The following is a 25,843-nucleotide window of genomic DNA, read 5'->3' on the forward strand; positions in this document are numbered from 1 at the left end:
TAATCTATTCTGCACTGTGTTCTGCACTGTGTTTTTATCTTAAATGATCCTGTGTTCACTGTGTTCACTGTGTTCACTGTTTTTATTCTATTCTTCACTGTTCTTTACATCTGCTAACTTGTCGGGAGATAATATACGCGCGGAACAGTGAAGAATAGATCGCAGATGTTTGCAAATTATCAGAAGACATTATTTTTCAATTAAATAACACATTTTATTCCCGAACCATGGTCCCTTTGAAAAATGCTCGGGTCTCCCATTGACTTCAATGGGGCTCGTTACTCGAAACGAGCACTCGAGCATCTGGAAATGTTCGGCTCGAGTAACGAGCACCCGAGCATTTTAGTGCTCGCTCATCTCTAGTAAGGGTCCAATGTTTAATCAATTAGGAAATGTGCACAGAGAGTGATTAGGTGTAATAAAAGCTGCAAGTTGAACTGCAAACAATGTTTTAATTGATATTTATTCTGAGGTGTTTTTTAAAGCTATATATATATATGTATAGCTATAGTACAGAGATGACTGACTGGTGGCAGTGATTATACTAGACTGAGGACTGACTGGTGGTAATGATTATACGAGACTGAGGACTGACTGGTGGTAATGATTATACTAGACTGAGGACTGACTGCTGGAAGTGATTATACTAGACTGAGGACTGACTGGTGGTAGTGATTATACTAGACTGAGGACTGACTGGTGGCAGTGATTACACTAGACTGAGGACTGACTGGTGGTAGTGATTATACTAGACTGAGGACTGACTGGTGGCAGTGATTATTATAGACTGAGGACTGACTGGTGGCAGTGATTACACTAGACTGAGGACTGACTGGTGGCAGTGATTATTATAGACTGAGGACTGACTGGTGGCAGTGATTGTACTAGACTGAGGACTGACTGGTGGCAGTGATTATACTAGACTGAGGACTGACTGGTGGCAGTGATTACACTAGACTGAGGACTGACTGGTGGTAGTGATTATACTAGACTGAGGACTGACTGGTGGCAGTGATTATTGTAGACTGAGGACTGACTGGTGGCAGTGATTACACTAGACTGAGTACTGACTGGTGGCAGTGATTATTATAGACTGAGGACTGACTGGTGGCAGTGATTACACTAGACTGAGGACTGACTGGTGGCAGTGATTACACTAGACTGAGGACTGACTGGTGGCAGTGATTGTACTAGACTGAGGACTGACTGGTGGCAGTGATTATACTAGACTGAGGACTGACTGGTGGCAGTGATTATACTAGACTGTGGACTGACTGGTGGAAATGATTATACGAGACTGAGGACTGACTGGTGGTAATGATTATACTAGACTGAAGGCTGACTGCTGGAAGTGATTACACTAGACTGAGGACTGACTGGTGGCAGTGATTATACTAGACTGAGGACTGACTGGTGGCAGTGATTACACTAGAATGAGGACTGACTGGTGGCAGTGATTACACTAGACTGAGGACTGACTGGTGGTAGTGATTATACTAGACTGAGGACTGACTGGTGGCAGTGATTATTATAGACTGAGGACTGACTAGTGGCAGTTATTACACTAGACTGGGGACTGACTGGTGGCAGTGATTACACTAGACTGAGGACTGACTGGTGGCAGTGATTATTATAGACTGAGGACTGACTAGTGGCAGTTATTACACTAGACTGGGGACTGACTGGTGGCAGTGATTACACTAGACTGAGGACTGACTGATGGCAGTGATTACACTGGACTGAGGACTGACTGGTGGCAGTGATTATACTAGACTGAGGACTGACTGGTGGCAGTGATTACACTAGACTGAGGATTAACTGGTTGCAATGTTTATAATAGACTGAAGGCTGACTGGTGGCAGTGATTATACTATACTGAGGACTGACTAGTGGCAGTGATTGTACTAGACTGAGGACTGATTGGTGGCAGTGATTACACTAGACTGAGGACTGACTGGTGGTACTGATTACACTAGAAGGAGGACTGACTGGTGGCAGTGATTATACTAGACTGAGGACTGACTAGTGGCAATGATTATAATAGACTGAAGGCTGACTGGTGGCAGTGATTATACTAGACTGAGGACTGACTAGTGGCAGTGATTGTACTAGACTGAGGACTGATTGGTGGCAGTGATTACACTAGACTGAGGACTGACTGGTGGTACTGATTACACTAGAAGGAGGACTGACTGGTGGCAGTGATTATACTAGACTGAGGACTGACTAGTGGTAGTGATTGTACTAGACTGAGGACTGATTGGTGGCAGTGATTACACTAGAAGGAGGACTGACTGGTGGCAGTGATTATACTAGACTGAGGACTAACTGGTAGCAGTGATTATACTAGACTGAGGACTGACTGGTGGCAGTGATTATACTAGACTGAGGACTAACTGGTAGCAGTGGTTATACTAGACTGAGGACTGACTGGAAAAGCAGTAGGATAAAAAAACAAGTTTCCACAGGATGCACTAAACCTGTCAATTTGGAGTATCTACACCAGAAAAGCTGATTAACTGATTTAACAGATAATACATTACCTTCAGGGGCTGGATAGAGTCCCAGGAGAACTCCCAGAAATATCTCAACCAAAATGGTTCACACTAAAACTAATTCTGAATGCTGAACCTCTGGAATCCAACCTGAGATGAATAACATGTGCAACACCCCGGCCAATGCATAGGCAGGCTGGTAGATGCGAATAGCGCCCTCTACAGGTCAGGAGCTGTTTGGGGGAGTTGTGAACCCTCTAGGAAGGTTCTAGAACCTGAGTATTGTGTATTTCAGCTGTAGATCCGGCCTGGCAAGGCAACAGTTAACTGGTGTAAGTAATTATCCAATGGTGTGGCTGTATTGTTAGCTGAAAGGTGATTGGAGAGGTGTTGTCACCTGACCAGGGGGAGTATAAAAACCCTTGCTGGGTGGGAGCACATGGTCTGACTCAGCAAGGAGAGTGGGCAGCAGACCTTCAGTGCTGCCTCAGCCATCAATCCCAGGAACTACAAGTGCCGCAGACCTACTGCCTGGCACCCAGGGCAAGTCTGAAGACTAAGCCCAAAACTGCAGCTTCTACCATTTGGCCACAATTCCATCTGCTCCAGCCCAACCAACATCTACTACCAGGCTGCGTGCATCAGTCCTGCGGACCCCTCTCCATGATCATCCCAGCATAAAGAACCTGCTGTAATTGTTTTGGCCCGTTGCCTGCTGTTGTTCAATAAAGAACCGTGAGTTATTTTGCACAACGTTCCCGTCTGATCCCTGGATACGGCTGTTACCACGACGGGCTCCCCATCCACTAAGCCCATTCAGCCTCTCCCTCCATATCTCTTGCACACACCACCTGCTGGAGAGCTGCCAGGCTGTAGGACAGCCCTCCGGTCCCCATACCAAGCACCATGACATCAGCGTGCCTAGGCCGCAACCGCCAGCCACTCCGGTATTCTGGGCCCCGGCTGCCTCCAGGCCCCAAGAGAAGGCCCCGGTGGGGATGTTGCACATGTTTTACTCATCTCTGCAATACAATAAAGTCAGGAATGATGTGACGCAGCCGATTCTTATCCTTAATTCTTCCATGAAAATCCATCCTAATAAACAAAGAACACTTACTCATGGATCCAGGCACCGGGACTGGGATAATCTTCCATTTTTTTTATCCATGTCTTCCTTCCTTCTGCTAATGAGCCTGAAGGCCTCCGAGGGGTGATACCAGAGCTTCTCCATGCTGTAGCTTCACAGGCTGTTACACTGTCTCCCCCTCTGCTTCCACAGAACTTCCCCCTCCCTCTGCCAGATGTGATCTCACACGGTGGTAGTGCAAGGTTCTCCTGCACAGTATAACAGTCTGTGCAGCTTCAGCATAGAGGGGATCTGGTAGCATCCCCAGGAGGCCTTTAGGCTCATTAGCATAATTATAAGTGTTGATTTTAGAAAGAAATGGATAAGAACCATAAGAAGATCCCCCAGTCCCGGTGCCTGGATCTATGAGTAATGTCCCTGGTTCATCCGGATAAACTTTTCCTGTGACCTTAATGAGTAAAGAGAAAGAAGATCTGAGGCGAAGGCAAAAAAGAAACCAAAAGTGAAATAAATGATCGTTATTTGTTTTGGACTTACGGGAAAGTGCAGCTAATCCCAGCAGTAGATTATACACATCTTATCCGACATAATGAGCTTTACGGGAAAGTGCAGCTAATCCCAGCAGTAGATTATACACATCTTATCCGACATAATGACCTTTACAGGAAGAGAGTCATTTATTAATTACTGAAACAAGAAACAAGACTCAGTTGTGACCTAGTATGAACTTTGGATTGGAGGCCCCATATAATTATACTCTCGCTCCCCCCTCATCCCACACATTACACTGGAGAATACACATGCAGTATATGCTACATACAGCGCCATATTCAAATACTATGTGTATACTGTCCAGCAGGAGCCTCCCTCATTCGTAAAATGTCCAGCAGCTTCCTCTCACTAATAATGTGCAGCAGCCTTCCCTCACTAATAATGTCCAGCAGCTTCCCCTCACTAATAATGTCCAGCAGCCTTCCCTCACTAATAATGTCCAGCAGCCTTCCCTCACTAATAATGTCCAGCAGCCTTCCCTCACTAATAATGTCCAGCAGCTTCCCCTCACTAATAATGTCCAGCAGCCTTCCCTCACTAATAATGTCCAGCAGCTTCCCCTCACTAATAATGTCCAGCAGCCTTCCCTCACTAATAATGTCCGGCAGCTTCCCCTCACAAATAAAATTTCCAGCTGCCTCCCCTCACTAACAAAATGTCCAGCAGCCTCCCTCACTAATAAAATATCCAGCAGCCTCCTTTAAGTAATGAAATGTCGAGCAGCCTCTGCTCACTAATTCTTTGTCCAGTAGCTTATCTTCAGTAATTAAATGTCAAGCAGTATTGGCTGATGAGGTCAGAGATATACGGAGGGGACAGAGTGTGGACGACTTTTTATGGCATGGTTAGTATTTTATACTGAAATCGCTGTGCAATTTGTAACCAGTAAAGAGACTGGGAGAGAGGAGAAGCCAGGAGACAGAAGGATGAGCCGGGCAGCAGAGAGGAGAGGCTGAGGGGAAGCCATGAGACAGAGGGATGAGCCGGGCAGCAGAGAGGAGAAGCAGAGGAGAAGCCAGGAGACAGAGGGATGAGCCGGGCAGCAGAAAGGAGAGGCAGAGGAGAAGCCAGGGGACAGAGGGATGAGCCGGGCAGCAGAGAGGAGAGGCAGAGGAGAAGCCAGGAGACAGAGGGATGAGCCGAGCAGCAGAGAGGAGAGGCATGGGAGAAGCCAGGAGACAGAGGGATGAGCCGGGCAGCAGAGAGGAGAGGCATGGGAGAAGCCAGGAGACAGAGGGATGAGCCGGGCAGCAGAGAGGAGAGTCAGAGGAGAAGCCAGGAGACAGAGGAATGAGCCGGGAAGCAGAGAGGAGAGGCAGAGGAGAAGCCAGGAGACAGAGGGATGAGCCGGGCAGCAGAGAGGAGAGGCAGAGGAGAAGTAGAGGAGACAGAGGGATGAGCCGGGCAGCAGAGAGAAGAGGCAGAGGAGAGGCCAGGAGACAGAGGGATGAGCCGGGCAGCAGAGAGGAGAAGCAGAGGAGAAGCCAGGAGACAGAGGGATGAGCCGGGCAGCAGAGAGGAGAAGCAGAGGAGAAGCCAGGAGACAGAGGGATGAGCCGGGCAGCAGAGAGGAGAGGCATGGGAGAAGCCAGGAGACAGAGGGATGAGCCGGGCAGCAGAGAGGAGAGGCAGAGGAGAAGCCAGGAGACAGAGGGATGAGCCGGGCAGCAGAGAGGAGAGGCGGAGGAGAAGTAGAGGAGACAGAGGGATGAGCCGGGCAGCAGAGAGAAGAGGCAGAGGAGAGTCCAGGAGACAGAGGGATGAGCCGGGCAGCAGAGAGGAGAAGCAGAGGAGAAGCCAGGAGACAGAGGGATGAGCCGGGCAGCAGAGAGGAGAGGCATGGGAGAAGCCAGGATACAGAGGGATGAGCCGGGCAGCAGAGAGGAGAGGCAGAGGAGAAGCCAGGAGACAGAGGGATGAGCCGGGCAGCAGAGAGGAGAGGCGGAGGAGAAGTAGAGGAGGCAGAGGGATGAGCCGGGCAGCAGAGAGAAGAGGCAGAGGAGAGGCCAGGAGACAGAGGGATGAGCCGGGCAGCAGAGAGGAGAAGCAGAGGAGAAGCCAGGAGACAGAGGGATGATTCGGGCAGCAGAGAGGAGAGGCATGGGAGAAGCCAGGAGACAGGGGGATGAGCCGGGCAGCAGAGAGGAGAGTCAGAGGAGAAGCCAGGAGACAGAGGGATGACCCGGGCAGCAGAGAGGAGAGGCAGAGGAGACAGAGGGATGAGCTGGGCAGCAGAGACAAGAGGCAGAGGAGAAGCTAGGAGACAGAGCGATGAGCCGGGCAACAGAGAGGAGAGGAAGAGGAGAAGCCAGGAGACAGAGGGATGAGCCGGGCAGCAGAGAGGAGAGGCAGAGGGAAGCCAGGAGACAGAGGGAGGAGCCGGGCAGCAGATAGGAGAGGCAGAGGAGAAGCCAGGAGACAGACGGATGAGACGGGCAGCAGAGAGGAGAAGCAGAGGAGAAGCAGAGGAGACAGATGGATGAGCCGGGCAGCAGAGAGGAGAGGCAGAGGAGAAGCCAGGAGACAGAGGGATGAGCCGGGCAGCAGAGACAAGAGGCAGAGGAGAAGCTAGGAGACAGAGCGATGAGCCAGGCAGCAGATAGGAGAGGAAGAGGAGAAGCCAGGAGACAGAGGGATGACCCGGGCAGCAGAGAGGAGAGGCAGAGGAGACAGAGGGATGAGATGGGCAGCAGAGACAAGAGGCAGAGGAGAAGCTAGGAGACAGAGCGATGAGCCGGGCAGCAGAGAGGAGAGGAAGAGGAGAAGCCAGGATACAGAGGGATGAGCCGGGCAGCAGAGAGGAGAGGCAGAGGAGAAGCCAGGAGACAGAGGGATGAGCCGGGCAGCAGAGAGGAGAGGCAGAGGGAAGCCAGGAGACAGAGGGAGGAGCCGGGCAGCAGATAGGAGAGGCAGAGGAGAAGCCAGGAGACAGAGGGATGAGACGGGCAGCAGAGAGGAGAAGCAGAGGAGAAGCAGAGGAGACAGATGGATGAGCCGGGCAGCAGAGAGGAGAGGCAGAGGAGAAGCCAGGAGACAGAGGGGTGAGCCGGGCAGCAGAGACAAGAGGCAGAGGAGAAGCTAGGAGACAGAGCGATGAGCAAGGCAGCAGATAGGAGAGGCAGAGGAGAAGCCACGAGACAGAGGGATGAGCCGGGCAGCAGAGAGGCGAGGCAGAGGAGAAGCCAGGAGACAGAGGGATGAGCCAGACAGCAGAGACAAGAGGCAGAGGAGAAGCTAGGAGACAGAGCGATGAGCCAGGCAGCAGATAGGAGAGGAAGAGGAGAAGCCACGAGACAGAGGGATGAGCCGGGCAGCAGAGAGGAGAGGCAGAGGAGAAGCCAGGAGACAGAGGCATGAGCCAGACAGCAGAGAGGCAGAAGAGAGGCCGAGGAGACAGAGGGATGAGTCGGGCAGCAGAGAGGAGAGGCAGAGGAGCAGCCAGGATACAGAGGGATGAGCCGGACAGCAGAGAGGGGAGGCAGAGGAGAAGCCACGAGACAGAGGGATGAGCCGGGCAGCAGAGAGGCAGAGGAGAGGCCAGGAGACAGAGGGATGAGCCGGGCAGCAGAGAGGAGAGGCAGAGGAGAAGCCAGGAGACAGAGGGATGAGCCGGGCAGCAGAGAGGAGAGGCAGAGGAGAAGCCAGGAGACAGAGGAATGAGCCGGGCAGCAGAGAGGAGAAGCCAGGAGACAGAGAGATGACCCGGGCAGCAGAGAGGAGAGGCAGAGGAGACAGAGGGATGAGCCGGCTGCAGAGAGGAGAGGCAGAGGAGAAGCCAGGAGACAGAGGGATGAGCCGGGCAGCAGAGAGGAGAGGCAGAGGAGAAGCCAGGAGACAGAGGGATGAGCCGGGGAGCAGAGAGGAGAAGCCATGAGACAGATGGATGAGCCGGGCAGCAGAGGGGAGAGGCAAAAATATGGAGGGAGAGGCTGATGGACTGGTTCTCCCTGGGGCAACCCCTGAGTGTCTGTAAGATACGTTCCTGGGTAATGGATGGAGAGCCCGTGGTGGTAACAGCCGTATCCAGGGATCAGATGGAGGCAACATTCTTCAAATCAACTCACAGTTCTTTATTTAACAACAGGCAACGGGCCAGAACAGTTTAACAGCAAATTCTGGTACTGGAGTGGTCGTGGAGAGTGGTCCTTAGGAATAAAGCACCAGCCTGATGGTAGATGCAGCCGGGTAGTAGATGCAGCCTGGTAGTAGATGCAGCCAGGTAGTAGATGCAGCCTGGCAGTAGATGCAGCCTGGTAGTAGATGCAGCCCGGTAGTAGATGCAGCCCGGTAGTAGATGCAGCCTGGTAGTAGATGAAGCCCGGTAGTAGATGCAGCCTGGTAGTAGATGCTGCCCGGTAGTAGATGCAGCCCGGTAGTAGATGTAGGCTGGTAGTAGATGCAGCCCGGTAGTAGATGCAGCCGGGTAGTAGATGCAGCCCGGTAGTAGATGCAGCCTGGTAGTAGATGAAGCCCGGTAGTAGATGCAGCCTGGTAGTAGATGAAGCCCGGTAGTAGATGCAGCCTGGTAGTAGATGAAGCCCGGTAGTAGATGCAGGCTGGTAGTAGATGTAGGCTGGTTGTAGATGCAGGCTGGTAGTAGATGCAGGCTGGTAGTAGATGCAGCCCGGTAGTAGATGTAGCCTGGTAGTAGATGCAGCCCGGTAGTAGATGCAGGCTGGTAGTAGATGCAGCCTGGTAGTAGATGCAGCCTGGTAGTAGATGCAGCCTGGTAGTAGATGCAGCCTGGTAGTAGATGCAGCCCGGTAGTAGATGCAGCCCGGTAGTAGATGCAGCCTGGTAGTAAATGCAGCCCGGTAGTAGATGCAGCCTGGTAGTAGATGCAGCCTGGTAGTAGGTGCAGCCTGGTAGTAGATGCAGCCTGGTAGTAGATGCAGCCTGGTAGTAGATGCAGGCAGGTAGTAGATGTAGCCTTGTAGTAGATGCAGCCCGGTAGTAGATGCAGGCTGGTAGTAGATGCAGCCTGGTAGTAGGTGCAGCCTGGTAGTAGATGCAGCCTGGTAGTAGATGCAGCCTGGTAGTAGATGCAGGCTGGTAGTAGATGTAGCCTTGTAGTAGATGCAGCCCGGTAGTAGATGCAGGCTGGTAGTAGATGCAGGCTGGTGGTAGATGCAGCCTGGTAGTAGATGCAGGCTGGTAGTAGATGCAGGCTGGTAGTAGATGCAGGCTGGTAGTAGATGCAGCCCGGTAGTAGATGTAGCCTGGTAGTAGATGCAGCCTGGTAGTAGATGCAGGCTGGTAGTAGATGCAGGCTGGTGGTAGATGCAGCCTGGTAGTAGATGCAGGCTGGTAGTAGATGCAGCCTGGTAGTAGGTGCAGCCTGGTAGTAGATGCAGCCTGGTAGTAGATGCAGCCCGGTAGTAGATGTAGCCTGGTAGTAGATGCAGGCTGGTAGTAGATACAGGCTGGTAGTAGATGCAGCCCGGTAGTAGATGTAGCCTGGTAGTAGATGCAGCCTGGTAGTAGATGCAGGCTGGTAGTAGATGCAGGCTGGTAGTAGATGCAGCCCGGTAGTAGATGTAGCCTGGTAGTAGATGCAGCCTGGTAGTAGATGCAGCCTGGTAGTAGATGCAGGCTGGTAGTAGATGTAGGCTGGTAGTAGATGTAGGCTGGTAGTAGATGCAGCCTGGTAGTAGATGCAGCCCGGTAGAAGATGCAGCCCGGTAGTAGATGTAGCCTGGTAGTAGATGCAGCCTGGTAGTAGATACAGGCTGGTAGTAGATGCAGCCCGGTAGTAGATGTAGCCTGGTAGTAGATGCAGCCTGGTAGTAGATGCAGGCTGGTAGTAGATGCAGGCTGGTAGTAGATGCAGCCCGGTAGTAGATGTAGCCTGGTAGTAGATGCAGCCCGGTAGTAGATGCAGCCCGGTAGTAGATGCAGCCTGGTAGTAGATGCAGGCTGGTAGTAGATGCAGCCTGGTAGTATATGCAGCCCGGTAGTAGATGCAGGCTCGTAGTAGATGCAGGCTGGTGGTAGATGCAGCCTGGTAGTAGATGCAGCCCGGTAGTAGATGCAGCCTGGTAGTAGATGTAGGCCGGTAGTAGATGCAGCCTGGTAGTAGATGCAGCCTGGTAGTAGATGTAGGCTGGTAGTAGATGCAGCCTGGTAGTAGATGCAGCCGGTAGTAGATGCAGCCTGGTAGTAGGTGCAGCCTGGTAGTAGATGCAGCCGGTAGTAGATGTAGCCTGGTAGTAGATGCAGCCTGGTAGTAGATGCAGCCTGGTAGTAGATGCAGCCTGGTAGTAGATGCAGCCCGGTAGTAGATGCAGGCTGGTAGTAGATGCAGCCTGGTAGTAGATGCAGCCCGGTAGTAGATGTAGCCTGGTAGTAGATGCAGGCTGGTAGTAGATACAGGCTGGTAGTAGATGCAGCCCGGTAGTAGATGTAGCCTGGTAGTAGATGCAGCCTGGTAGTAGATGCAGGCTGGTAGTAGATGCAGGCTGGTAGTAGATGCAGCCCGGTAGTAGATGTAGCCTGGTAGTAGATGCAGCCTGGTAGTAGATGCAGCCTGGTAGTAGATGCAGGCTGGTAGTAGATGTAGGCTGGTAGTAGATGTAGGCTGGTAGTAGATGCAGCCTGGTAGTAGATGCAGCCCGGTAGAAGATGCAGCCCGGTAGTAGATGTAGCCTGGTAGTAGATGCAGCCTGGTAGTAGATACAGGCTGGTAGTAGATGCAGCCCGGTAGTAGATGTAGCCTGGTAGTAGATGCAGCCTGGTAGTAGATGCAGGCTGGTAGTAGATGCAGGCTGGTAGTAGATGCAGCCCGGTAGTAGATGTAGCCTGGTAGTAGATGCAGCCCGGTAGTAGATGCAGCCCGGTAGTAGATGCAGCCTGGTAGTAGATGCAGGCTGGTAGTAGATGCAGCCTGGTAGTATATGCAGCCCGGTAGTAGATGCAGGCTCGTAGTAGATGCAGGCTGGTGGTAGATGCAGCCTGGTAGTAGATGCAGCCCGGTAGTAGATGCAGCCTGGTAGTAGATGTAGGCCGGTAGTAGATGCAGCCTGGTAGTAGATGCAGCCTGGTAGTAGATGTAGGCTGGTAGTAGATGCAGCCTGGTAGTAGATGCAGCCGGTAGTAGATGCAGCCTGGTAGTAGGTGCAGCCTGGTAGTAGATGCAGCCGGTAGTAGATGTAGCCTGGTAGTAGATGCAGCCTGGTAGTAGATGCAGCCTGGTAGTAGATGCAGCCTGGTAGTAGATGCAGCCCGGTAGTAGATGCAGGCTGGTAGTAGATGCAGCCTGGTAGTAGATGCAGCCTGGTAGTAGATGCAGGCTGGTAGTAGGTGCAGACTGGTGGTAGATGCAGCCTGGTAGTAGATGCAGCCCGGTAGTAGATGCAGCCTGGTAGTAGATGTAGGCCGGTAGTAGATGCAGCCTGGTAGTAGATGCAGCCTGGTAGTAGATGTAGGCTGGTAGTAGGTGCAGCCTGGTAGTAGGTGCAGCCTGGTAGTAGATGCAGGCTGGTAGTAGATGCAGCCCGGTAGTAGATGCAGCCTGGTAGTAGATGCAGCCTGGTAGTAGGTGCAGCCTGGTAGTAGATGCAGGCTGGTAGTAGATGCAGCCCGGTAGTAGATGCAGCCTGGTAGTAGATGCAGCCCGGTAGTAGATGCAGCCTGGTAGTAGATGAAGCCCGGTAGTAGATGCAGCCTGGTAGTAGATGCAGCCCGGTAGTAGATGCAGCCTGGTAGTAGATGTAGGCCGGTAGTAGATGCAGCCTGGTAGTAGATGCAGCCTGGTAGTAGATGTAGGCTGGTAGTAGATGCAGCCTGGTAGTAGATGCAGCCGGTAGTAGATGCAGCCTGGTAGTAGATGTAGGCCGGTAGTAGATGCAGCCTGGTAGTAGATGCAGCCTGGTAGTAGATGTAGGCTGGTAGTAGATGCAGCCTGGTAGTAGATGCAGCCGGTAGTAGATGCAGCCTGGTAGTAGGTGCAGCCTGGTAGTAGATGCAGCCTGGTAGTAGATGCAGCCTGGTAGTAGATGCAGCCGGTAGTAGATGTAGCCTGGTAGTAGATGCAGCCTGTTAGTAGATGCAGTCTGGTAGTAGATGTAGCCTGGTAGTAGATGCAGCCTGGTAGTAGATGTAGCCTGGTAGTAGATGCAGCCTGGTAGTAGATGCAGCCTGGTAGTAGATGCAGTCTGGTAGTAGATGTAGCCTGGTAGTAGATGCAGCCCGGTAGTAGATGTAGCCTGGTAGTAGATGCAGCCTGGTAGTAGATGCAGCCTGGTAGTAGATGCAACCTGGTAGTAGATGCAGCCCGGTAGTAGATGCAGCCTGGTAGTAGATGCAGCCGGGTAGTAGATGCAGCCCGGTAGTAGATGTAGCCTGGTAGTAGATGTAGCCTGGTAGTAGATGCAGTCTGGTAGTAGATGTAGCCTGGTAGTAGATGCAGCCTGGTAGTAGGTGCAGCCTGGTAGTAGATGCAGCCTGGTAGTAGATGCAGCCTGGTAGTAGATGAAGCCCGGTAGTAGATGCAGCCTGGTAGTAGATGCAGCCTGGTAGTAGATGAAGCCCGGTAGTAGATGCAGCCTGGTAGTAGATGCAGGCTGGTAGTAGATGCAGGCTGGTGGTAGATGCAGCCTGGTAGTAGATGTAGCCTGGTAGTAGATGTAGCCTGGTAGTAGATGCAGCCTGGTAGTAGATGCAGGCTGGTAGTAGATGCAGGCTGGTGGTAGATGCAGCCTGGTAGTAGATGCAGCCTGGTAGTAGATGTAGCCTGGTAGTAGATGTAGCCTGGTAGTAGATGTAGCCTGGTAGTAGATGCAGCCAGGTAGTAGATGCAGCCTGGTAGTAGATGCAGCCCGGTAGTAGATGCAGTCTGGTAGTAGATGTAGCCTGGTAGTAGATGCAGGCTGGTAGTAGATGCAGCCTGGTAGTAGATGCAGCCTGGTAGTAGATGCAGCCTGGTAGTAGATGCAGCCCGGTAGTAGATGCAGTCTGGTAGTAGATGTAGCCTGGTAGTAGATGCAGGCTGGTAGTAGATGCAGTCTGGTAGTAGATGTAGCCTGGTAGTAGATGCAGGCTGGTGGTAGATGCAGCCTGGTAGTAGATGCAGCCTGGTAGTAGATGTAGCCTGGTAGTAGATGTAGCCTGGTAGTAGATGTAGCCTGGTAGTAGATGCAGCCAGGTAGTAGATGCAGCCTGGTAGTAGATGCAGCCCGGTAGTAGATGCAGTCTGGTAGTAGATGTAGCCTGGTAGTAGATGAAGCCCGGTAGTAGATGCAGCCCGGTAGTAGATGTAGCCTGGTAGTAGATGCAGCCTGGTAGTAGATGCAGGCTGGTAGTAGATGCAGTCTGGTAGTAGATGCAGGCTGGTAGTAGATGCAGCCTGGTAGTAGGTGCAGCCTGGTAGTAGATGCAGCCTGGTAGTAGATGCAGCCTGGTAGTAGATGCAGCCCGGTAGTAGATGCAGCCTGGTAGTAGATGTAGGCCTGGTAGTAGATGCAGCCTGGTAGTAGATGCAGCCTGGTAGTAGATATAGGCTGGTAGTAGATGCAGCCCGGTAGTAGATGCAGCCTGGTAGTAGATGCAGCCCGGTAGTAGATGCAGCCTGGTAGTAGATGAAGCCCGGTAGTAGATGCAGCCTGGTAGTAGATGCAGCCCGGTAGTAGATGCAGCCTGGTAGTAGATGTAGGCCGGTAGTAGATGCAGCCTGGTAGTAGATGCAGCCTGGTAGTAGATGTAGGCTGGTAGTAGATGCAGCCCGGTAGTAGATGCAGCCTGGTGGTAGATGAAGCCTGGTAGTAGATGCAGCCCGGTAGTAGATGCAGCCTGGTAGTAGATGTAGGCTGGTAGTAGATGCAGCCTGGTAGTAGATGCAGCCTGGTAGTAGATGTAGGCTGGTAGTAGATGCAGCCTGGTAGTAGATGCAGCACGGTAGTAGATGTAGGCTGGTAGTAGATGCAGCCTGGTAGTAGATGCAGCCTGGTAGTAGATGCAGGCTTGGATAGGGGAGATGGAGCTGTGTCCAGACTGTGGAAGCTGTAGCTCTTGATTAGAGTCTCCTGACTCAGTTCCTGGGATTGGGTTCTGTGGCAGCACTGAAGGTGTCCTGTGCACTGTCTCTCTGCTCACTCTGACAGCAGGACATCTATTGCCCCAGGAAGAAAGTGCATCCATTGACATTGAGTATGGGACAATTTGGTGTTATTTAAAGTATTTAGGATTTTCTGTTTACAAGGGTCTCATGACAGCTGTGGTCAAACACAGGCGAGTAACTACAGGCCAAAGCAGCTGCTAAGGGGCCCACAGTGTCAGGGGCCCCCAGCATCCGACCTGACACTAAAGAATGTAGGATGTGCCCCATTATATACACCTTATACTGCACATCGTGTACCATAATATGTATATAACCAGGAAATCGCCTACAGTACTCGGATGATTTGGGAAGGGGACGGCAGGACTGGGAATCTCCAGCGCACGTGGTCTGCAGCTACTGGGGACCCCCTGGGCTACGAAGACTGGCGAAGGGGGGCCCGGCTTATCCTGGTGCAGCACACTGGTTTCAATGCTGCGTTTTTTGTATTTTTTCTTCCAGCTTATTGGGCTTTTACTTGTTTTCATAAATTAACCCCTTAGCGCCAAGGCGTAGTGACGGTATTTTTTATTCCGTGCCGTGTACTGGGAAGCAGGAAAAAAAATGCAGTGAAAATGGTGAAAAAACACGTTTCCAAGGTTTTCTTATGGGCTTGGATTTTACGGCTTTCCCTGCGCTCCACAATGACGCGTCTCCTTTATACTTTGGGCCGGTGATATAACGGGGATGACGCGTTTCTACGGGTTTTATTGTGTCTTTATACATTTCGAAAAATGAAACCATTTAGCACAAAAAAATTATCTTCATTTCGCCGGACGTGACTGAAAACAGAAGCGTTTATTGCGGACGCACAACAGACGGGACCGTGTGAATGAGCCCTGACTGTTATCATCGAGGAGAAATGTCCGAGGTTATTGAGGGCGAGAAAGTAAAAGTGAAATGAAGTCTTTTCCTCTGCGCCGGGCGATAAGAAGCCATAAAAACCTTATCTAGACGCCATGAAGGCCGCGCCGCGCGTCACCAGCTCTGATCACTACAATAACGTATAGAAAAATACTCATGTCTTATTACTAGGACGTGCAGGATTACACACACGGGGGTTTACCCCTAACAACAGCATCACCCAGCTTTCCCTGCAATAACTGCAGTCATCAGCCAGTCCTGGGGTCACCCAGCTTTCCCTGTAGTGTTTTTCACCCTGTCCTGATGTCACCCAGCTTTTCCTGCAGTGGTTGTCATCCTGTCCCGGAATCACCCAGCTTTCCCTGAAGTATTTTTCACCCTGTCCTGATTTCACCCAGCTTTCCCTGCAGTGTTTGTCACCCTGTCCTGGGGTCACCCAGCTTTCCCTGCAGTGATTGTCACCCAGTCCTGGGGTCACCCAGCTTTCCCTGCAGTGATTGTCACCCAGTCCTGGGGTCACCCAGCTTTCCCTGCAGTGATTGTCACCCAGTCCTGGGGTCACCCAGCTTTTCTCCTAGTACCCAGCTTTCTGTGAGACCTGTATAGACCGGTCAAGGATGTGGCTAGTTCTGTAATGTAATGATGATGTAGCAGAGCTGATGTTGTAGTAGAGCTGACTCTGCGCTTCTGTTACTCAGAATGAAAGTGAAAGAATCTCTTCCCTTAGATTCCTCCAGAGCAGAGAAGATTCAGGAATCCACCGGACCCCAAACCTCCACCCCGGAGCCAGAAGAAGTCATTGCACCCCAAAACCATCCATGGGGGGTCCCAGGAGCCAGAACAGAGACCTCAGGATGTCATCCCAGAGGAGAAGGTGGGGTTCTCCTGCAGGGGGGGGGGGGTGATGGGTGAATGGGGGGTGATGGGGGAACGGGAGGGGGGATTGGGGAGTGATGGGGGAACAGGGAGGGGCAGGGGGAACAGGTTGGATGATGGGGGTTGTGTTTTGCCGTCTTTGATGTCAAATCAGATCATTTGTAACTTTTTCCTGACATTTCATGCGTTTTGTTAACTGACATCAGAAATCAGAAATGTTTCTTTATGCTTTTATGTTACTCTGCTTGAGAGAGGAAGGTGCTGGTGGGGAGGAGGAGGATGATGGGGGTGATGATACTTGTGATGAAACTAATGATCATATAATTTGGTGTTTTCAGAGAAGAGACAACAAGTTGGTTTTCTATACTTTGTGGCTGTTTTGGAACGTGAGTATCACCCGAGTCTGTCATTACTACTGTGTATAGGAAAATGACGATGATGGGGGTTATGGTGATGATGATGGGGATTATAGTGAGCATGATGGGGTTAAAGTGATGGTGATTATAGTGAGGATGATGGGGATTATAGTGAGGATGATGGGGATTATAGTGATGGGGATTATAGTGATGGTGATGGGGATTATAGTGAGGATGATGGGGATTATACTGATGGTGATGGGGATTATAGTGAGGATGATGGGGATTATAGTGATTAGAGATGAATCCTTTTTCAGGACAGATTTGCCAATTTTCCAGGACCAAATCAAGTCTGAATATTTTCAGTTTCACTTTGGATGAATCCGGGACGATTGTCAGTGAGTTATAGTCTGAAGCGCGTAGGAAGCCGCCAACCCCAGATCACATGACTACAACGGGAACTAGGGGTGGGGGCTGCTGTGATTGGCTCACAGGCTGACAGGTGACACCTATGAGCCAATCAGTGTGGGCTATAGCAAGGAGGAGTCAGGAAACTAGTCATGGGCGGTCCGGATTTGATCATTAGGCTCCGCCCACTATAAAGATTAAGCTATAAAGATAAATCTATTCAGGCTGCTGAATGACTCCCAGTGTAATACGATAGAAAGTTGTTTTCCGGCCGCCACTGATCCCGACTCCACTTTTCACCTGAATTTTTGGGTTAAAGGAGGGCAGGGTCCAAAATGAGAGGCAGAACTATTCACTTGGGCCAAGAGCCGACGCCCATCATTCTCCAGAAGGAGCCAATGGCGAACATCCCATCACCACTGGAACACATTACAGATCCTCTCCGCCTGACGAAGTGATGAGTCCTGGGAGTACAGAGCCACATCTCATCCATCCGCATCCTGCTCTGTACTCCTCAGGGGTAGATGAAGGGAGAGATTGGGGCTGATAAGTAGGAGAATTGGGCAGTGTGGGTACTAGGGAGGGCAATTGGAGCCGGGGACAAGAGCCGCCTAGTTCAAAAGATTTCTGTGACCAGCACCAGGCAGGCGAGAGGGGAACGGGACACACATCCAGTTTATCCAATTGGTGCTGCTGCTTTAGTTAACACTACCCGGTGTGCCCTCTGATACCTGCACAGTGCCAGGCAGCCTGTGTGTGCCTGTGTCTCTTCCTCACCATCCCCCTCCCTCCCCTGCTCAATGCACATGGGGGGAGGGAGCTGGATGAGTGTGGAGGAGAGGAGACTGACACAGGCACACACAGGCTGCAGCTGCCCCTCCCCCGGGACTCACTGCACACTGCTGGCACTTCTTTCTATAGATTCATTTTACTATTCTTCCTCCGCCCCTTGCCCCGCCTCCTTGTCCCTTCCCCTTGGGATACTTTCCTTCCCTGAGAAGCCTCATTCCTGTGGTATCCGTTGGGGGCCTCCGTCTGATGTGACAATGAGGCATCACAGAGCGGAGGAGGCACCAAATTCACAACAAGAACAAAATCCCAAAAGATTAGAAGAACTAGAGGAGGTCACAGGGCAGTTCCCAGGACATTGGAGCCGCATTGGCTCAGAGCTGAATCGGATCTTACGAAAAAATTCATCAAAGCTTCAAATCAAATCTCAGATGATTAACTTATCTCTAATAGAGATGATGGGGGTTGTAATTACTGTAATAAGCATGCCCCCAACTAGAGTACACATAGTGACATGTGGGCGGAGACTTCTTCTGACACTATTTTACATATCCTGTTTTGTTAGAGGGTCCCCAGCACAGTGTGACATGGGGGTGGAGCCTTCTTCTAATATTAAACATGTCCTGTTCTGTTAGAGTGCCCCCAGCTGGAGGACACAGAATGTGACATGGGGGCGGAGCCTTCTTCTGATATTATACATGTCCTGTTCTGTTAGAGCACTCCCAGCTGGAGGACACACAATGTGACATGGGGGCGGAGCCTTCTTCTGCTACTATTATACATGTCCTGTTCTGTTAGAGGGTCCCCAGCACAGTGTGACATGGGGGTGGAGCCTTCTTCTGATATTAAAGATGTCCTGTTCTGTTAGAGTGCCCCCAGCTGGAGGACACAGAATGTGACATGGGGGCGGAGCCTTCTTCTGATATTATACATGTCCTGTTCTGTTAGAGCACTCCCAGCTGGAGGACACACAATGTGACATGGGGGCGGAGCCTTCTTCTGCTACTATTATACATGTCCTGTTCTGTTAGAGGGCCCCCAGCACAGTGTGACATGGGGGCGGAGCCTTCTTCTGATATTATACATCTCCTGTTCTGTTAGAGCACTCCCAGCTGGAGGACACACAATGTGACATGGGGGCGGAGCCTTCTTCTGCTACTATTATACATGTCCTGTTCTGTTAGAGGGTCCCCAGCACAGTGTGACATGGGGGCGGAGCCTTCTTCTGATATTATACATGTCCTGTTCTGTTAGAGCGCCCCCAGCTGGAGGACACGCAATGTGACATGGGGGCGGAGCCTTCTTCTGATATTATACATGTCCTGTTCTGTTAGAGCACTCCCAGCTGGAGGACACGCAATGTGACATGGGGGCGGAGCCTTCTTCTGATATTATACATGTCCTGTTCTGTTAGAGCACTCCCAGCTGGAGGACACACAATGTGACATGGGGGTGGAGCCTTCTTCTGCTACTATTATACATGTCCTCTTCTGTTGGAGCGCCCCCAGCTGGAGGACACACAATGTGACATGGGGGTGGAGCCTTTTTCTGCTACTATTATACATGTCCTCTTCTGTTGGAGCGCCCCCAGCTGGAGGACACACAATGTGACATGGGGGTGGAGCCTTCTTCTGCTACTATTATACACGTCCTGTTCTGTTAGAGCGCCCCCAGCTGGAGGACACACAATGTGACATGGGGGCGGAGCCTTCTTCTGATCTCTCTGTGTTTTATTACAGAGGTGGACGCTCTCGGCAGTCAGGTAAGAAGCTGAATTCATTTTAACCCCTTATTGACGTGATGATCCCTGAGCTAAGTCAAAGGCTCTAAACTTGTACCGGCCGCTTTGTGCTCTCAATGTCCATAACTACGAGACTGGTGGAATGCAAAACTAAACCCACCTCAAGATACGGCCCAACCCGACATCGGCTACAAATTCTATTATCCCCTAACACCTTTTTATTAAATAATCATAACAGTAAAGACCGAGGCTCGTGCTGTGGGGTGGAAAACCGGTCACAGCATTTATTAAAAAATGTTATTTAACAATTTTCCAAAAACACGTGACTATCAGAACGGTAGGGAAAACAGCTCGGGACTGCACTATGCCCATGTGGACTCCCAGATGGCAAGTCGGCCAGACGAGCAAAGCAGCAATCTCACATCTCCATTTCCTCCGCCAGCTGTGACTTCAGGACTATAAAAACACAGAATATCCAAAACAGTAAAACAATAATAAATTAGGCAGGGAGGGGGGGAGGGAGGGAGGGACTGCATCCGGTGAGTGCAGTCCAGAGAGGGAGAGGAGGAGACTCACTCCTCCTTATAAACAGGAAAAGGGGGAGGAAGAAAGTGCACTGCAGGAAACCTTCTCCCCTTAAAGTGCAAGGCCCTAAATTTAACCCCTTCCACCTCTACCTGCCTCCACCAGTCCAGGTGCACACTCCATATTAAGTTGGGCGTACACCACGGATCCTGGGTGTTTAACCCTTTGGATGCTGATAAATAGTGACCGTGCCATCCATTTGCTATAGTAGGGAGGAGGTCTGTACTGGTAGCCCCAATAGATGAGACATTGGTCAATGACATGGCAGACAGTGCATCAACTTCTGTGGGATTATGTTCACCACCCTCATCCTCAGATGCAAGTGCGGAGCCCTTCATGGAGCAGCCACTCACACTGCACCATGACTGTCCGAGCCCAGAAACTGTGGCCCATCTGTGTCACCAACCTCCCCACACCATCCGATCCGCGCTCTATCTTCCAAATACTGTAGAGAAAGAGGGAAGTTGGACCGTGTCACTCCTGAGCTCAGACCCTGAAGAGGACCATCTCCAAGTTACAGGACACCCGGCAAGAAGTCCTCGCCCTCAACAACAGGTTGTGGATAAGATCAAATGTTCTGGGGAATTCTATAGGTCCTGAGATGCTCCTCACTATGGGCAATGCTATTGGTCCTGAGGTGGACCTCACTATGGGCAATGCTATTGGTCCTGAGATGCTCCTCACTATGGGCAATGCTATTGGTCCTGAGATGCTCCTCACTATGGGCAAGGCTATAGGTCCTGAGATGCTCCTCAATATGGGCAATGCTATTAGTCCTGAGATGGACCTCACTATGGGCAATGCTATTGGTCCTGAGATGCTCCTCACTATGGGCAATGCTATTAGTCCTGAGATGCACCTCACTATGGGCAATGCTATTGGTCCTGAGATGCTCCTCACTATGGGCAATGCTATTGGTCCTGAGGTGGACCTCACTATGGGCAAGGCTATAGGTCCTGAGATGCTCCTCACTATGGGCAAGGCTATAGGTCCTGAGATGGACCTCACTATGGGCAATGCTATTAGTCCTGAGGTGGACCTCACTATGGGCAATGCTATTGGTCCTGAGATGCTCCTCACTATGGGCAATGCTATTAGTCCTGAGATGCTCCTCACTATGAGCAATGCTATTGGTCCTGAGATGCTCCTCACTATGGGCAATGCTATTGGTCCTGAGATGCTCCTCACTATGGGCAATGCTATTAGTCCTGAGATGCTCCTCACTATGGGCAATGCTATTGGTCCTGAGGTGGACCTCACTATGGGCAAGGCTATAGGTCCTGAGATGCTCCTCACTATGGGCAAGGCTATAGGTCCTGAGATGCTCCTCACTATGGGCAATGCTATAGGTCCTGAGATGCTCCTCACTATGGGCAATGCTATTGGTCCTGAGATGCTCCTCACTATGAGCAATGCTATTGGTCCTGAGGTGCTCCTCACTATGGGCAATGCTATTGGTCCTGAGGTGCTCCTCACTATGGGCAATGCTATTATTCCTGAGATGCTCCTCACTATGGGCAATGCTATTATTCCTGAGATGCTCCTCACTATGGGCAATGCTATTGGTCCTGAGATGCTCCTCGCTATGGGCAATGCTATTGGTCCTGAGATGCACCTCACTATGGGCAATGCTATTGGTCCTGAGATGCTCCTCACTATGGGCAATGCTATTGGTCCTGAGATGCTCCTCGCTATGGGCAATGCTATTGGTCCTGAGATGCTCCTCACTATGGGTAATGCTATTGGTCCTGAGATGCTCCTCACTATGGGCAATGCTATTGGTCCTGAGATGCTCCTCACTATGGGCAATGCTATTGGTCCTGAGATGCTCCTCGCTATGGGCAATGCTATTGGTCCTGAGATGCTCCTCACTATGGGCAATGCTATTGGTCCTGAGATGCTCCTCACTATGGGCAATGCTATTGGTCCTGAGATGCTCCTCACTATGGGCAATGCTATAGGTCCTGAGATGCTCCTCACTATGGGCAATGCTATTGGTCCTGAGGTGCTCCTCACTATGGGCAATGCTATTGGTCCTGAGGTGGACCTCGCTATGGGCAATGCTATTAGTCCTGAGATGCTCCTCACTATGGGCAATGCTATTGGTCCTGAGGTGCTCCTCACTATGGGCAATGCTATAGGTCCCGAGATGCACCTCACTATGGGCAATGCTATTGGTCCTGAGATGCTCCTCACTATGGGCAATGCTATTAGTCGTGAGGTGGACCTCACTATGGGCAATGCTATTGGTCCTGAGGTGGACCTCACTATGGGCAATGCTATTGGTCCTGATATGCACCTCACTATGGGCAATGCTATTATTCCTGAGATGCTCCTCACTATGGGCAATGCTATTGGTACTGAGGTGGACCTCACTATGGGCAATGCTATTGGTCCTGATATGCACCTCACTATGGGCAATGCTATTGGTCCTGAGATGCTCCTCACTATGGGCAATGCTATTAGTCCTGAGGTGGACCTCACTATGGGCAATGCTATTGGTCCTGAGATGCTCCTCACTATGGGCAATGCTATTGGTCCTGAGATGCTCCTCACTATGGGCAATGCTATTGGTCCTGAGATGCTCCTCACTATGGGCAATGCTATTGGTCCTGAGATGCTCCTCACTATGGGCAATGCTATTGGTCCTGAGATGCTCCTCACTATGGGCAATGCTATTGGTCCTGAGATGCACCTCACTATGGGCAATGCTATTGGTCCTGAGATGCTCCTCACTATGGGCAATGCTATTGGTCCTGAGATGCTCCTCACTATGGGCAATGCTATTGGTCCTGAGATGCTCCTCACTATGGGCAATGCTATTGGTCCTGAGGTGGACCTCACTATGGGCAATGCTATAGGTCCTGAGATGCTCCTCACTATGGGCAATGCTATTGGTCCTGAGATGCTCCTCACTATGGGCAATGCTATTGGTCCTGAGATGCACCTCACTATGGGCAATGCTATTGGTCCTGAGGTGGACCTCACTATGGGCAATGCTATTGGTCCTGAGGTGGACCTCACTATGGGCAATGCTATTGGTCCTGAGATGCACCTCACTATGGGCAATGCTATTGGTCCTGAGATGCTCCTCACTATGGGCAATGCTTTTGGTCCTGAGATGCACCTCACTATGGGCAATGCTATTGGTCCTGAGATGCTCCTCACTATGGGCAATGCTATTGGTCCTGAAGGGCTCCTCACTATGGGCAATGCTATTAGTCCTGAGGTGGACCTCACTATGGGCAATGCTATAGGTCCTGAGATGCTCCTCACTATGGGCAATGCTATTGGTCCTGAGATGCTCCTCACTATGGGCAATGCTATTGGTCCTGAGATGCTCCTCACTATGGGCAATGCTATTGGTCCTGAGATGGACCTCACTATGGGCAATGCTATTGGTCCTGAGGTGGACCTCACTATGGGCAATGCTATTGGTCCTGAGATGCACCTCACTATGGGCAATGCTATTGGTCCTGAGATGCTCCTCACTATGGGCAATGCTATTGGTCCTGAGATGCACCTCACTATGGGCAATGCTATTGGTCCTGAGATGCTCCTCACTATGGGCAATGCTATTGGTCCTGAAGGGCTCCTTACTATGGGCAATGCTATTAGTCCTGAGATGCACCTCACTATGGGCAATGCTATTGGTCCTGAGATGCTCCTCACTATGGGCAATGCTATTGGTCCTGAGATGCTCCTCACTATGGGCAATGCTATTGGTCCTGAGATGCTCCTCACTATGGGCAATGCTATTGGTCCTGAGATGTTCCTCACTATGGGCAATGCTATTGGTCCTGAGATGCTCCTCACTATGGGCAATGCTATAGGTCCTGAGATGCTCCTCACTATGGGCAATGCTATTGGTCCTGAGATGCTCCTCACTATGGGCAATGCTATTGGTCCTGAGATGCTCCTCACTATGGGCAATGCTATTGGTCCTGAGGTGGACCTCACTATGGGCAATGCTATTGGTCCTGATATGCACCTCACTATGGGCAATGCTATTGGTCCTGATATGCTCCTCACTATGGGCAATGCTATTGGTCCTGATATGCTCCTCACTATGGGCAATGCTATTGGTCCTGAGGTGGACCTCACTATGGGCAATGCTATTGGTCCTGAGATGCTCCTCACTATGGGCAATGCTATAGGTCCTGAGATGCTCCTCACTATGGGCAATGCTATTGGTCCTGATATGCTCCTCACTATGGGCAATGCTATTGGTCCTGAGATGCTCCTCACTATGGGCAATGCTATTGGTCCTGAGATGCTCCTCACTATGGGCAATGCTATTGGTCCTGAGATGCTCCTCACTATGGGCAATGCTATTGGTCCTGAGATGCACCTCACTATGGGCAATGCTATTGGTCCTGAGATGCTCCTCACTATGGGCAATGCTATAGGTCCTGAGATGCTCCTCACTATGGGCAATGCTATTGGTCCTGAGATGCTCCTCACTATGGGCAATGCTATTGGTCCTGAGATGCTCCTCACTATGGGCAATGCTATTGGTCCTGAGATGCACCTCACTATGGGCAATGCTATTGGTCCTGAGATGCTCCTCACTATGGGCAATGCTATTAGTCCTGAGGTGGACCTCACTATGGGCAATGCTATTAGTCCTGAGATGCACCTCACTATGGGCAATGCTATTGGTCCTGAGATGCTCCTCACTATGGGCAATGCTATTGGTCCTGAGATGCTCCTCACTATGGGCAATGCTATTGGTCCTGAGATGTTCCTCACTATGGGCAATGCTATAGGTCCTGAGATGCTCCTCACTATGGGCAATGCTATTGGTCCTGAGATGCACCTCACTATGGGCAATGCTATTGGTCCTGAGATGCACCTCACTATGGGCAATGCTATTGGTCCTGAGATGCTCCTCACTATGGGCAATGCTATTGGTCCTGAGATGTTCCTCACTATGGGCAATGCTATAGGTCCTGAGATGCACCTCACTATGGGCAATGCTATAGGTCCTGAGATGCTCCTCACTATGGGCAATGCTATTGGTCCTGAGGTGGACCTCACTATGGGCAATGCTATTGGTCCTGAGATGCTCCTCACTATGGGCAATGCTATTGGTCCTGATATGCACCTCACTATGGGCAATGCTATAGGTCCTGAGATGCTCCTCACTATGGGCAATGCTATTGGTCCTGAGATGGACCTCACTATGGGCAATGCTATTAGTCCTGAGGTGGACCTCACTATGGGCAATGCTATTAGTCCTGAGGTGGACCTCACTATGGGCAATGCTATTGGTCCTGATATGCTCCTCACTATGGGAAATGCTATTGGTCCTGAGATGCTCCTCACTATGGGCAATGCTATTGGTCCTGAGATGCTCCTCACTATGGGCAATGCTATTGGTCCTGAGATGCACCTCACTATAGGCAATGCTATTGGTCCTGAGGTGGACCTCACTATGGGCAATGCTATTGGTCCTGAGATGCTCCTCACTATGGGCAATGCTATAAGTCCTGAAGTGCTCCTCACTATGGGCAATGCTATTGGTCCTGAGATGCTCCTCACTATGGGCAATGCTATTGGTCCTGAGGTGGACCTAACTATGGGCAATGCTATTGGTCCTGAGATGGACCTCACTATGGGTAATGCTATTGGTCCTGAGATGGACCTCACTATGGGCAATGCTATTGGTCCTGAGATGCTCCTCACTATGGGCAATGCTATTGGTCCTGAGGTGGACCTCACTATGGGCAATGCTATTGGTCCTGAGATGGACCTCACTATGGGCAATGCTATTGGTCCTGAGATGGACCTCACTATGGGCAATGCTATTGGTCCTGAGATGGACCTCACTATGGGCAATGCTATTGGTCCTGAGATGCTCCTCACTATGAGCAATGCTATTGGTCCTGAGATGCTCCTCACTATGGGCAATGCTATTGGTCCTGAGATGCTCCTCACTATGGGCAATGCTATTGGTCCTGAGATGCTCCTCACTATGGGCAATGCTATTGGTCCTGA

General features: G+C 51.0%; 1 protein-coding gene across 1 annotated transcript in view; it reads left to right on the forward strand.

Annotated features, from left to right (window-relative positions):
* Positions 1–25,843, forward strand: part of LOC140076275 (uncharacterized) — a 37,720-nt gene that overhangs the window by 540 nt on the left and 11,337 nt on the right. Inside the window, exons 2-4 of the mRNA XM_072122828.1 lie at positions 15,816–15,962; positions 16,303–16,350; positions 19,257–19,279. Of these exons, the coding sequence (XP_071978929.1) occupies positions 15,907–15,962; positions 16,303–16,350; positions 19,257–19,279 (127 nt within the window). The 5' untranslated portion in view covers positions 15,816–15,906. The remainder of the gene's footprint in view (positions 1–15,815; positions 15,963–16,302; positions 16,351–19,256; positions 19,280–25,843) is intronic.

The sequence above is a fragment of the Engystomops pustulosus genome, chromosome 8, assembly GCF_040894005.1.
Source record: "Engystomops pustulosus chromosome 8, aEngPut4.maternal, whole genome shotgun sequence".
Lineage (NCBI taxonomy): Eukaryota > Metazoa > Chordata > Amphibia > Anura > Leptodactylidae > Engystomops > Engystomops pustulosus.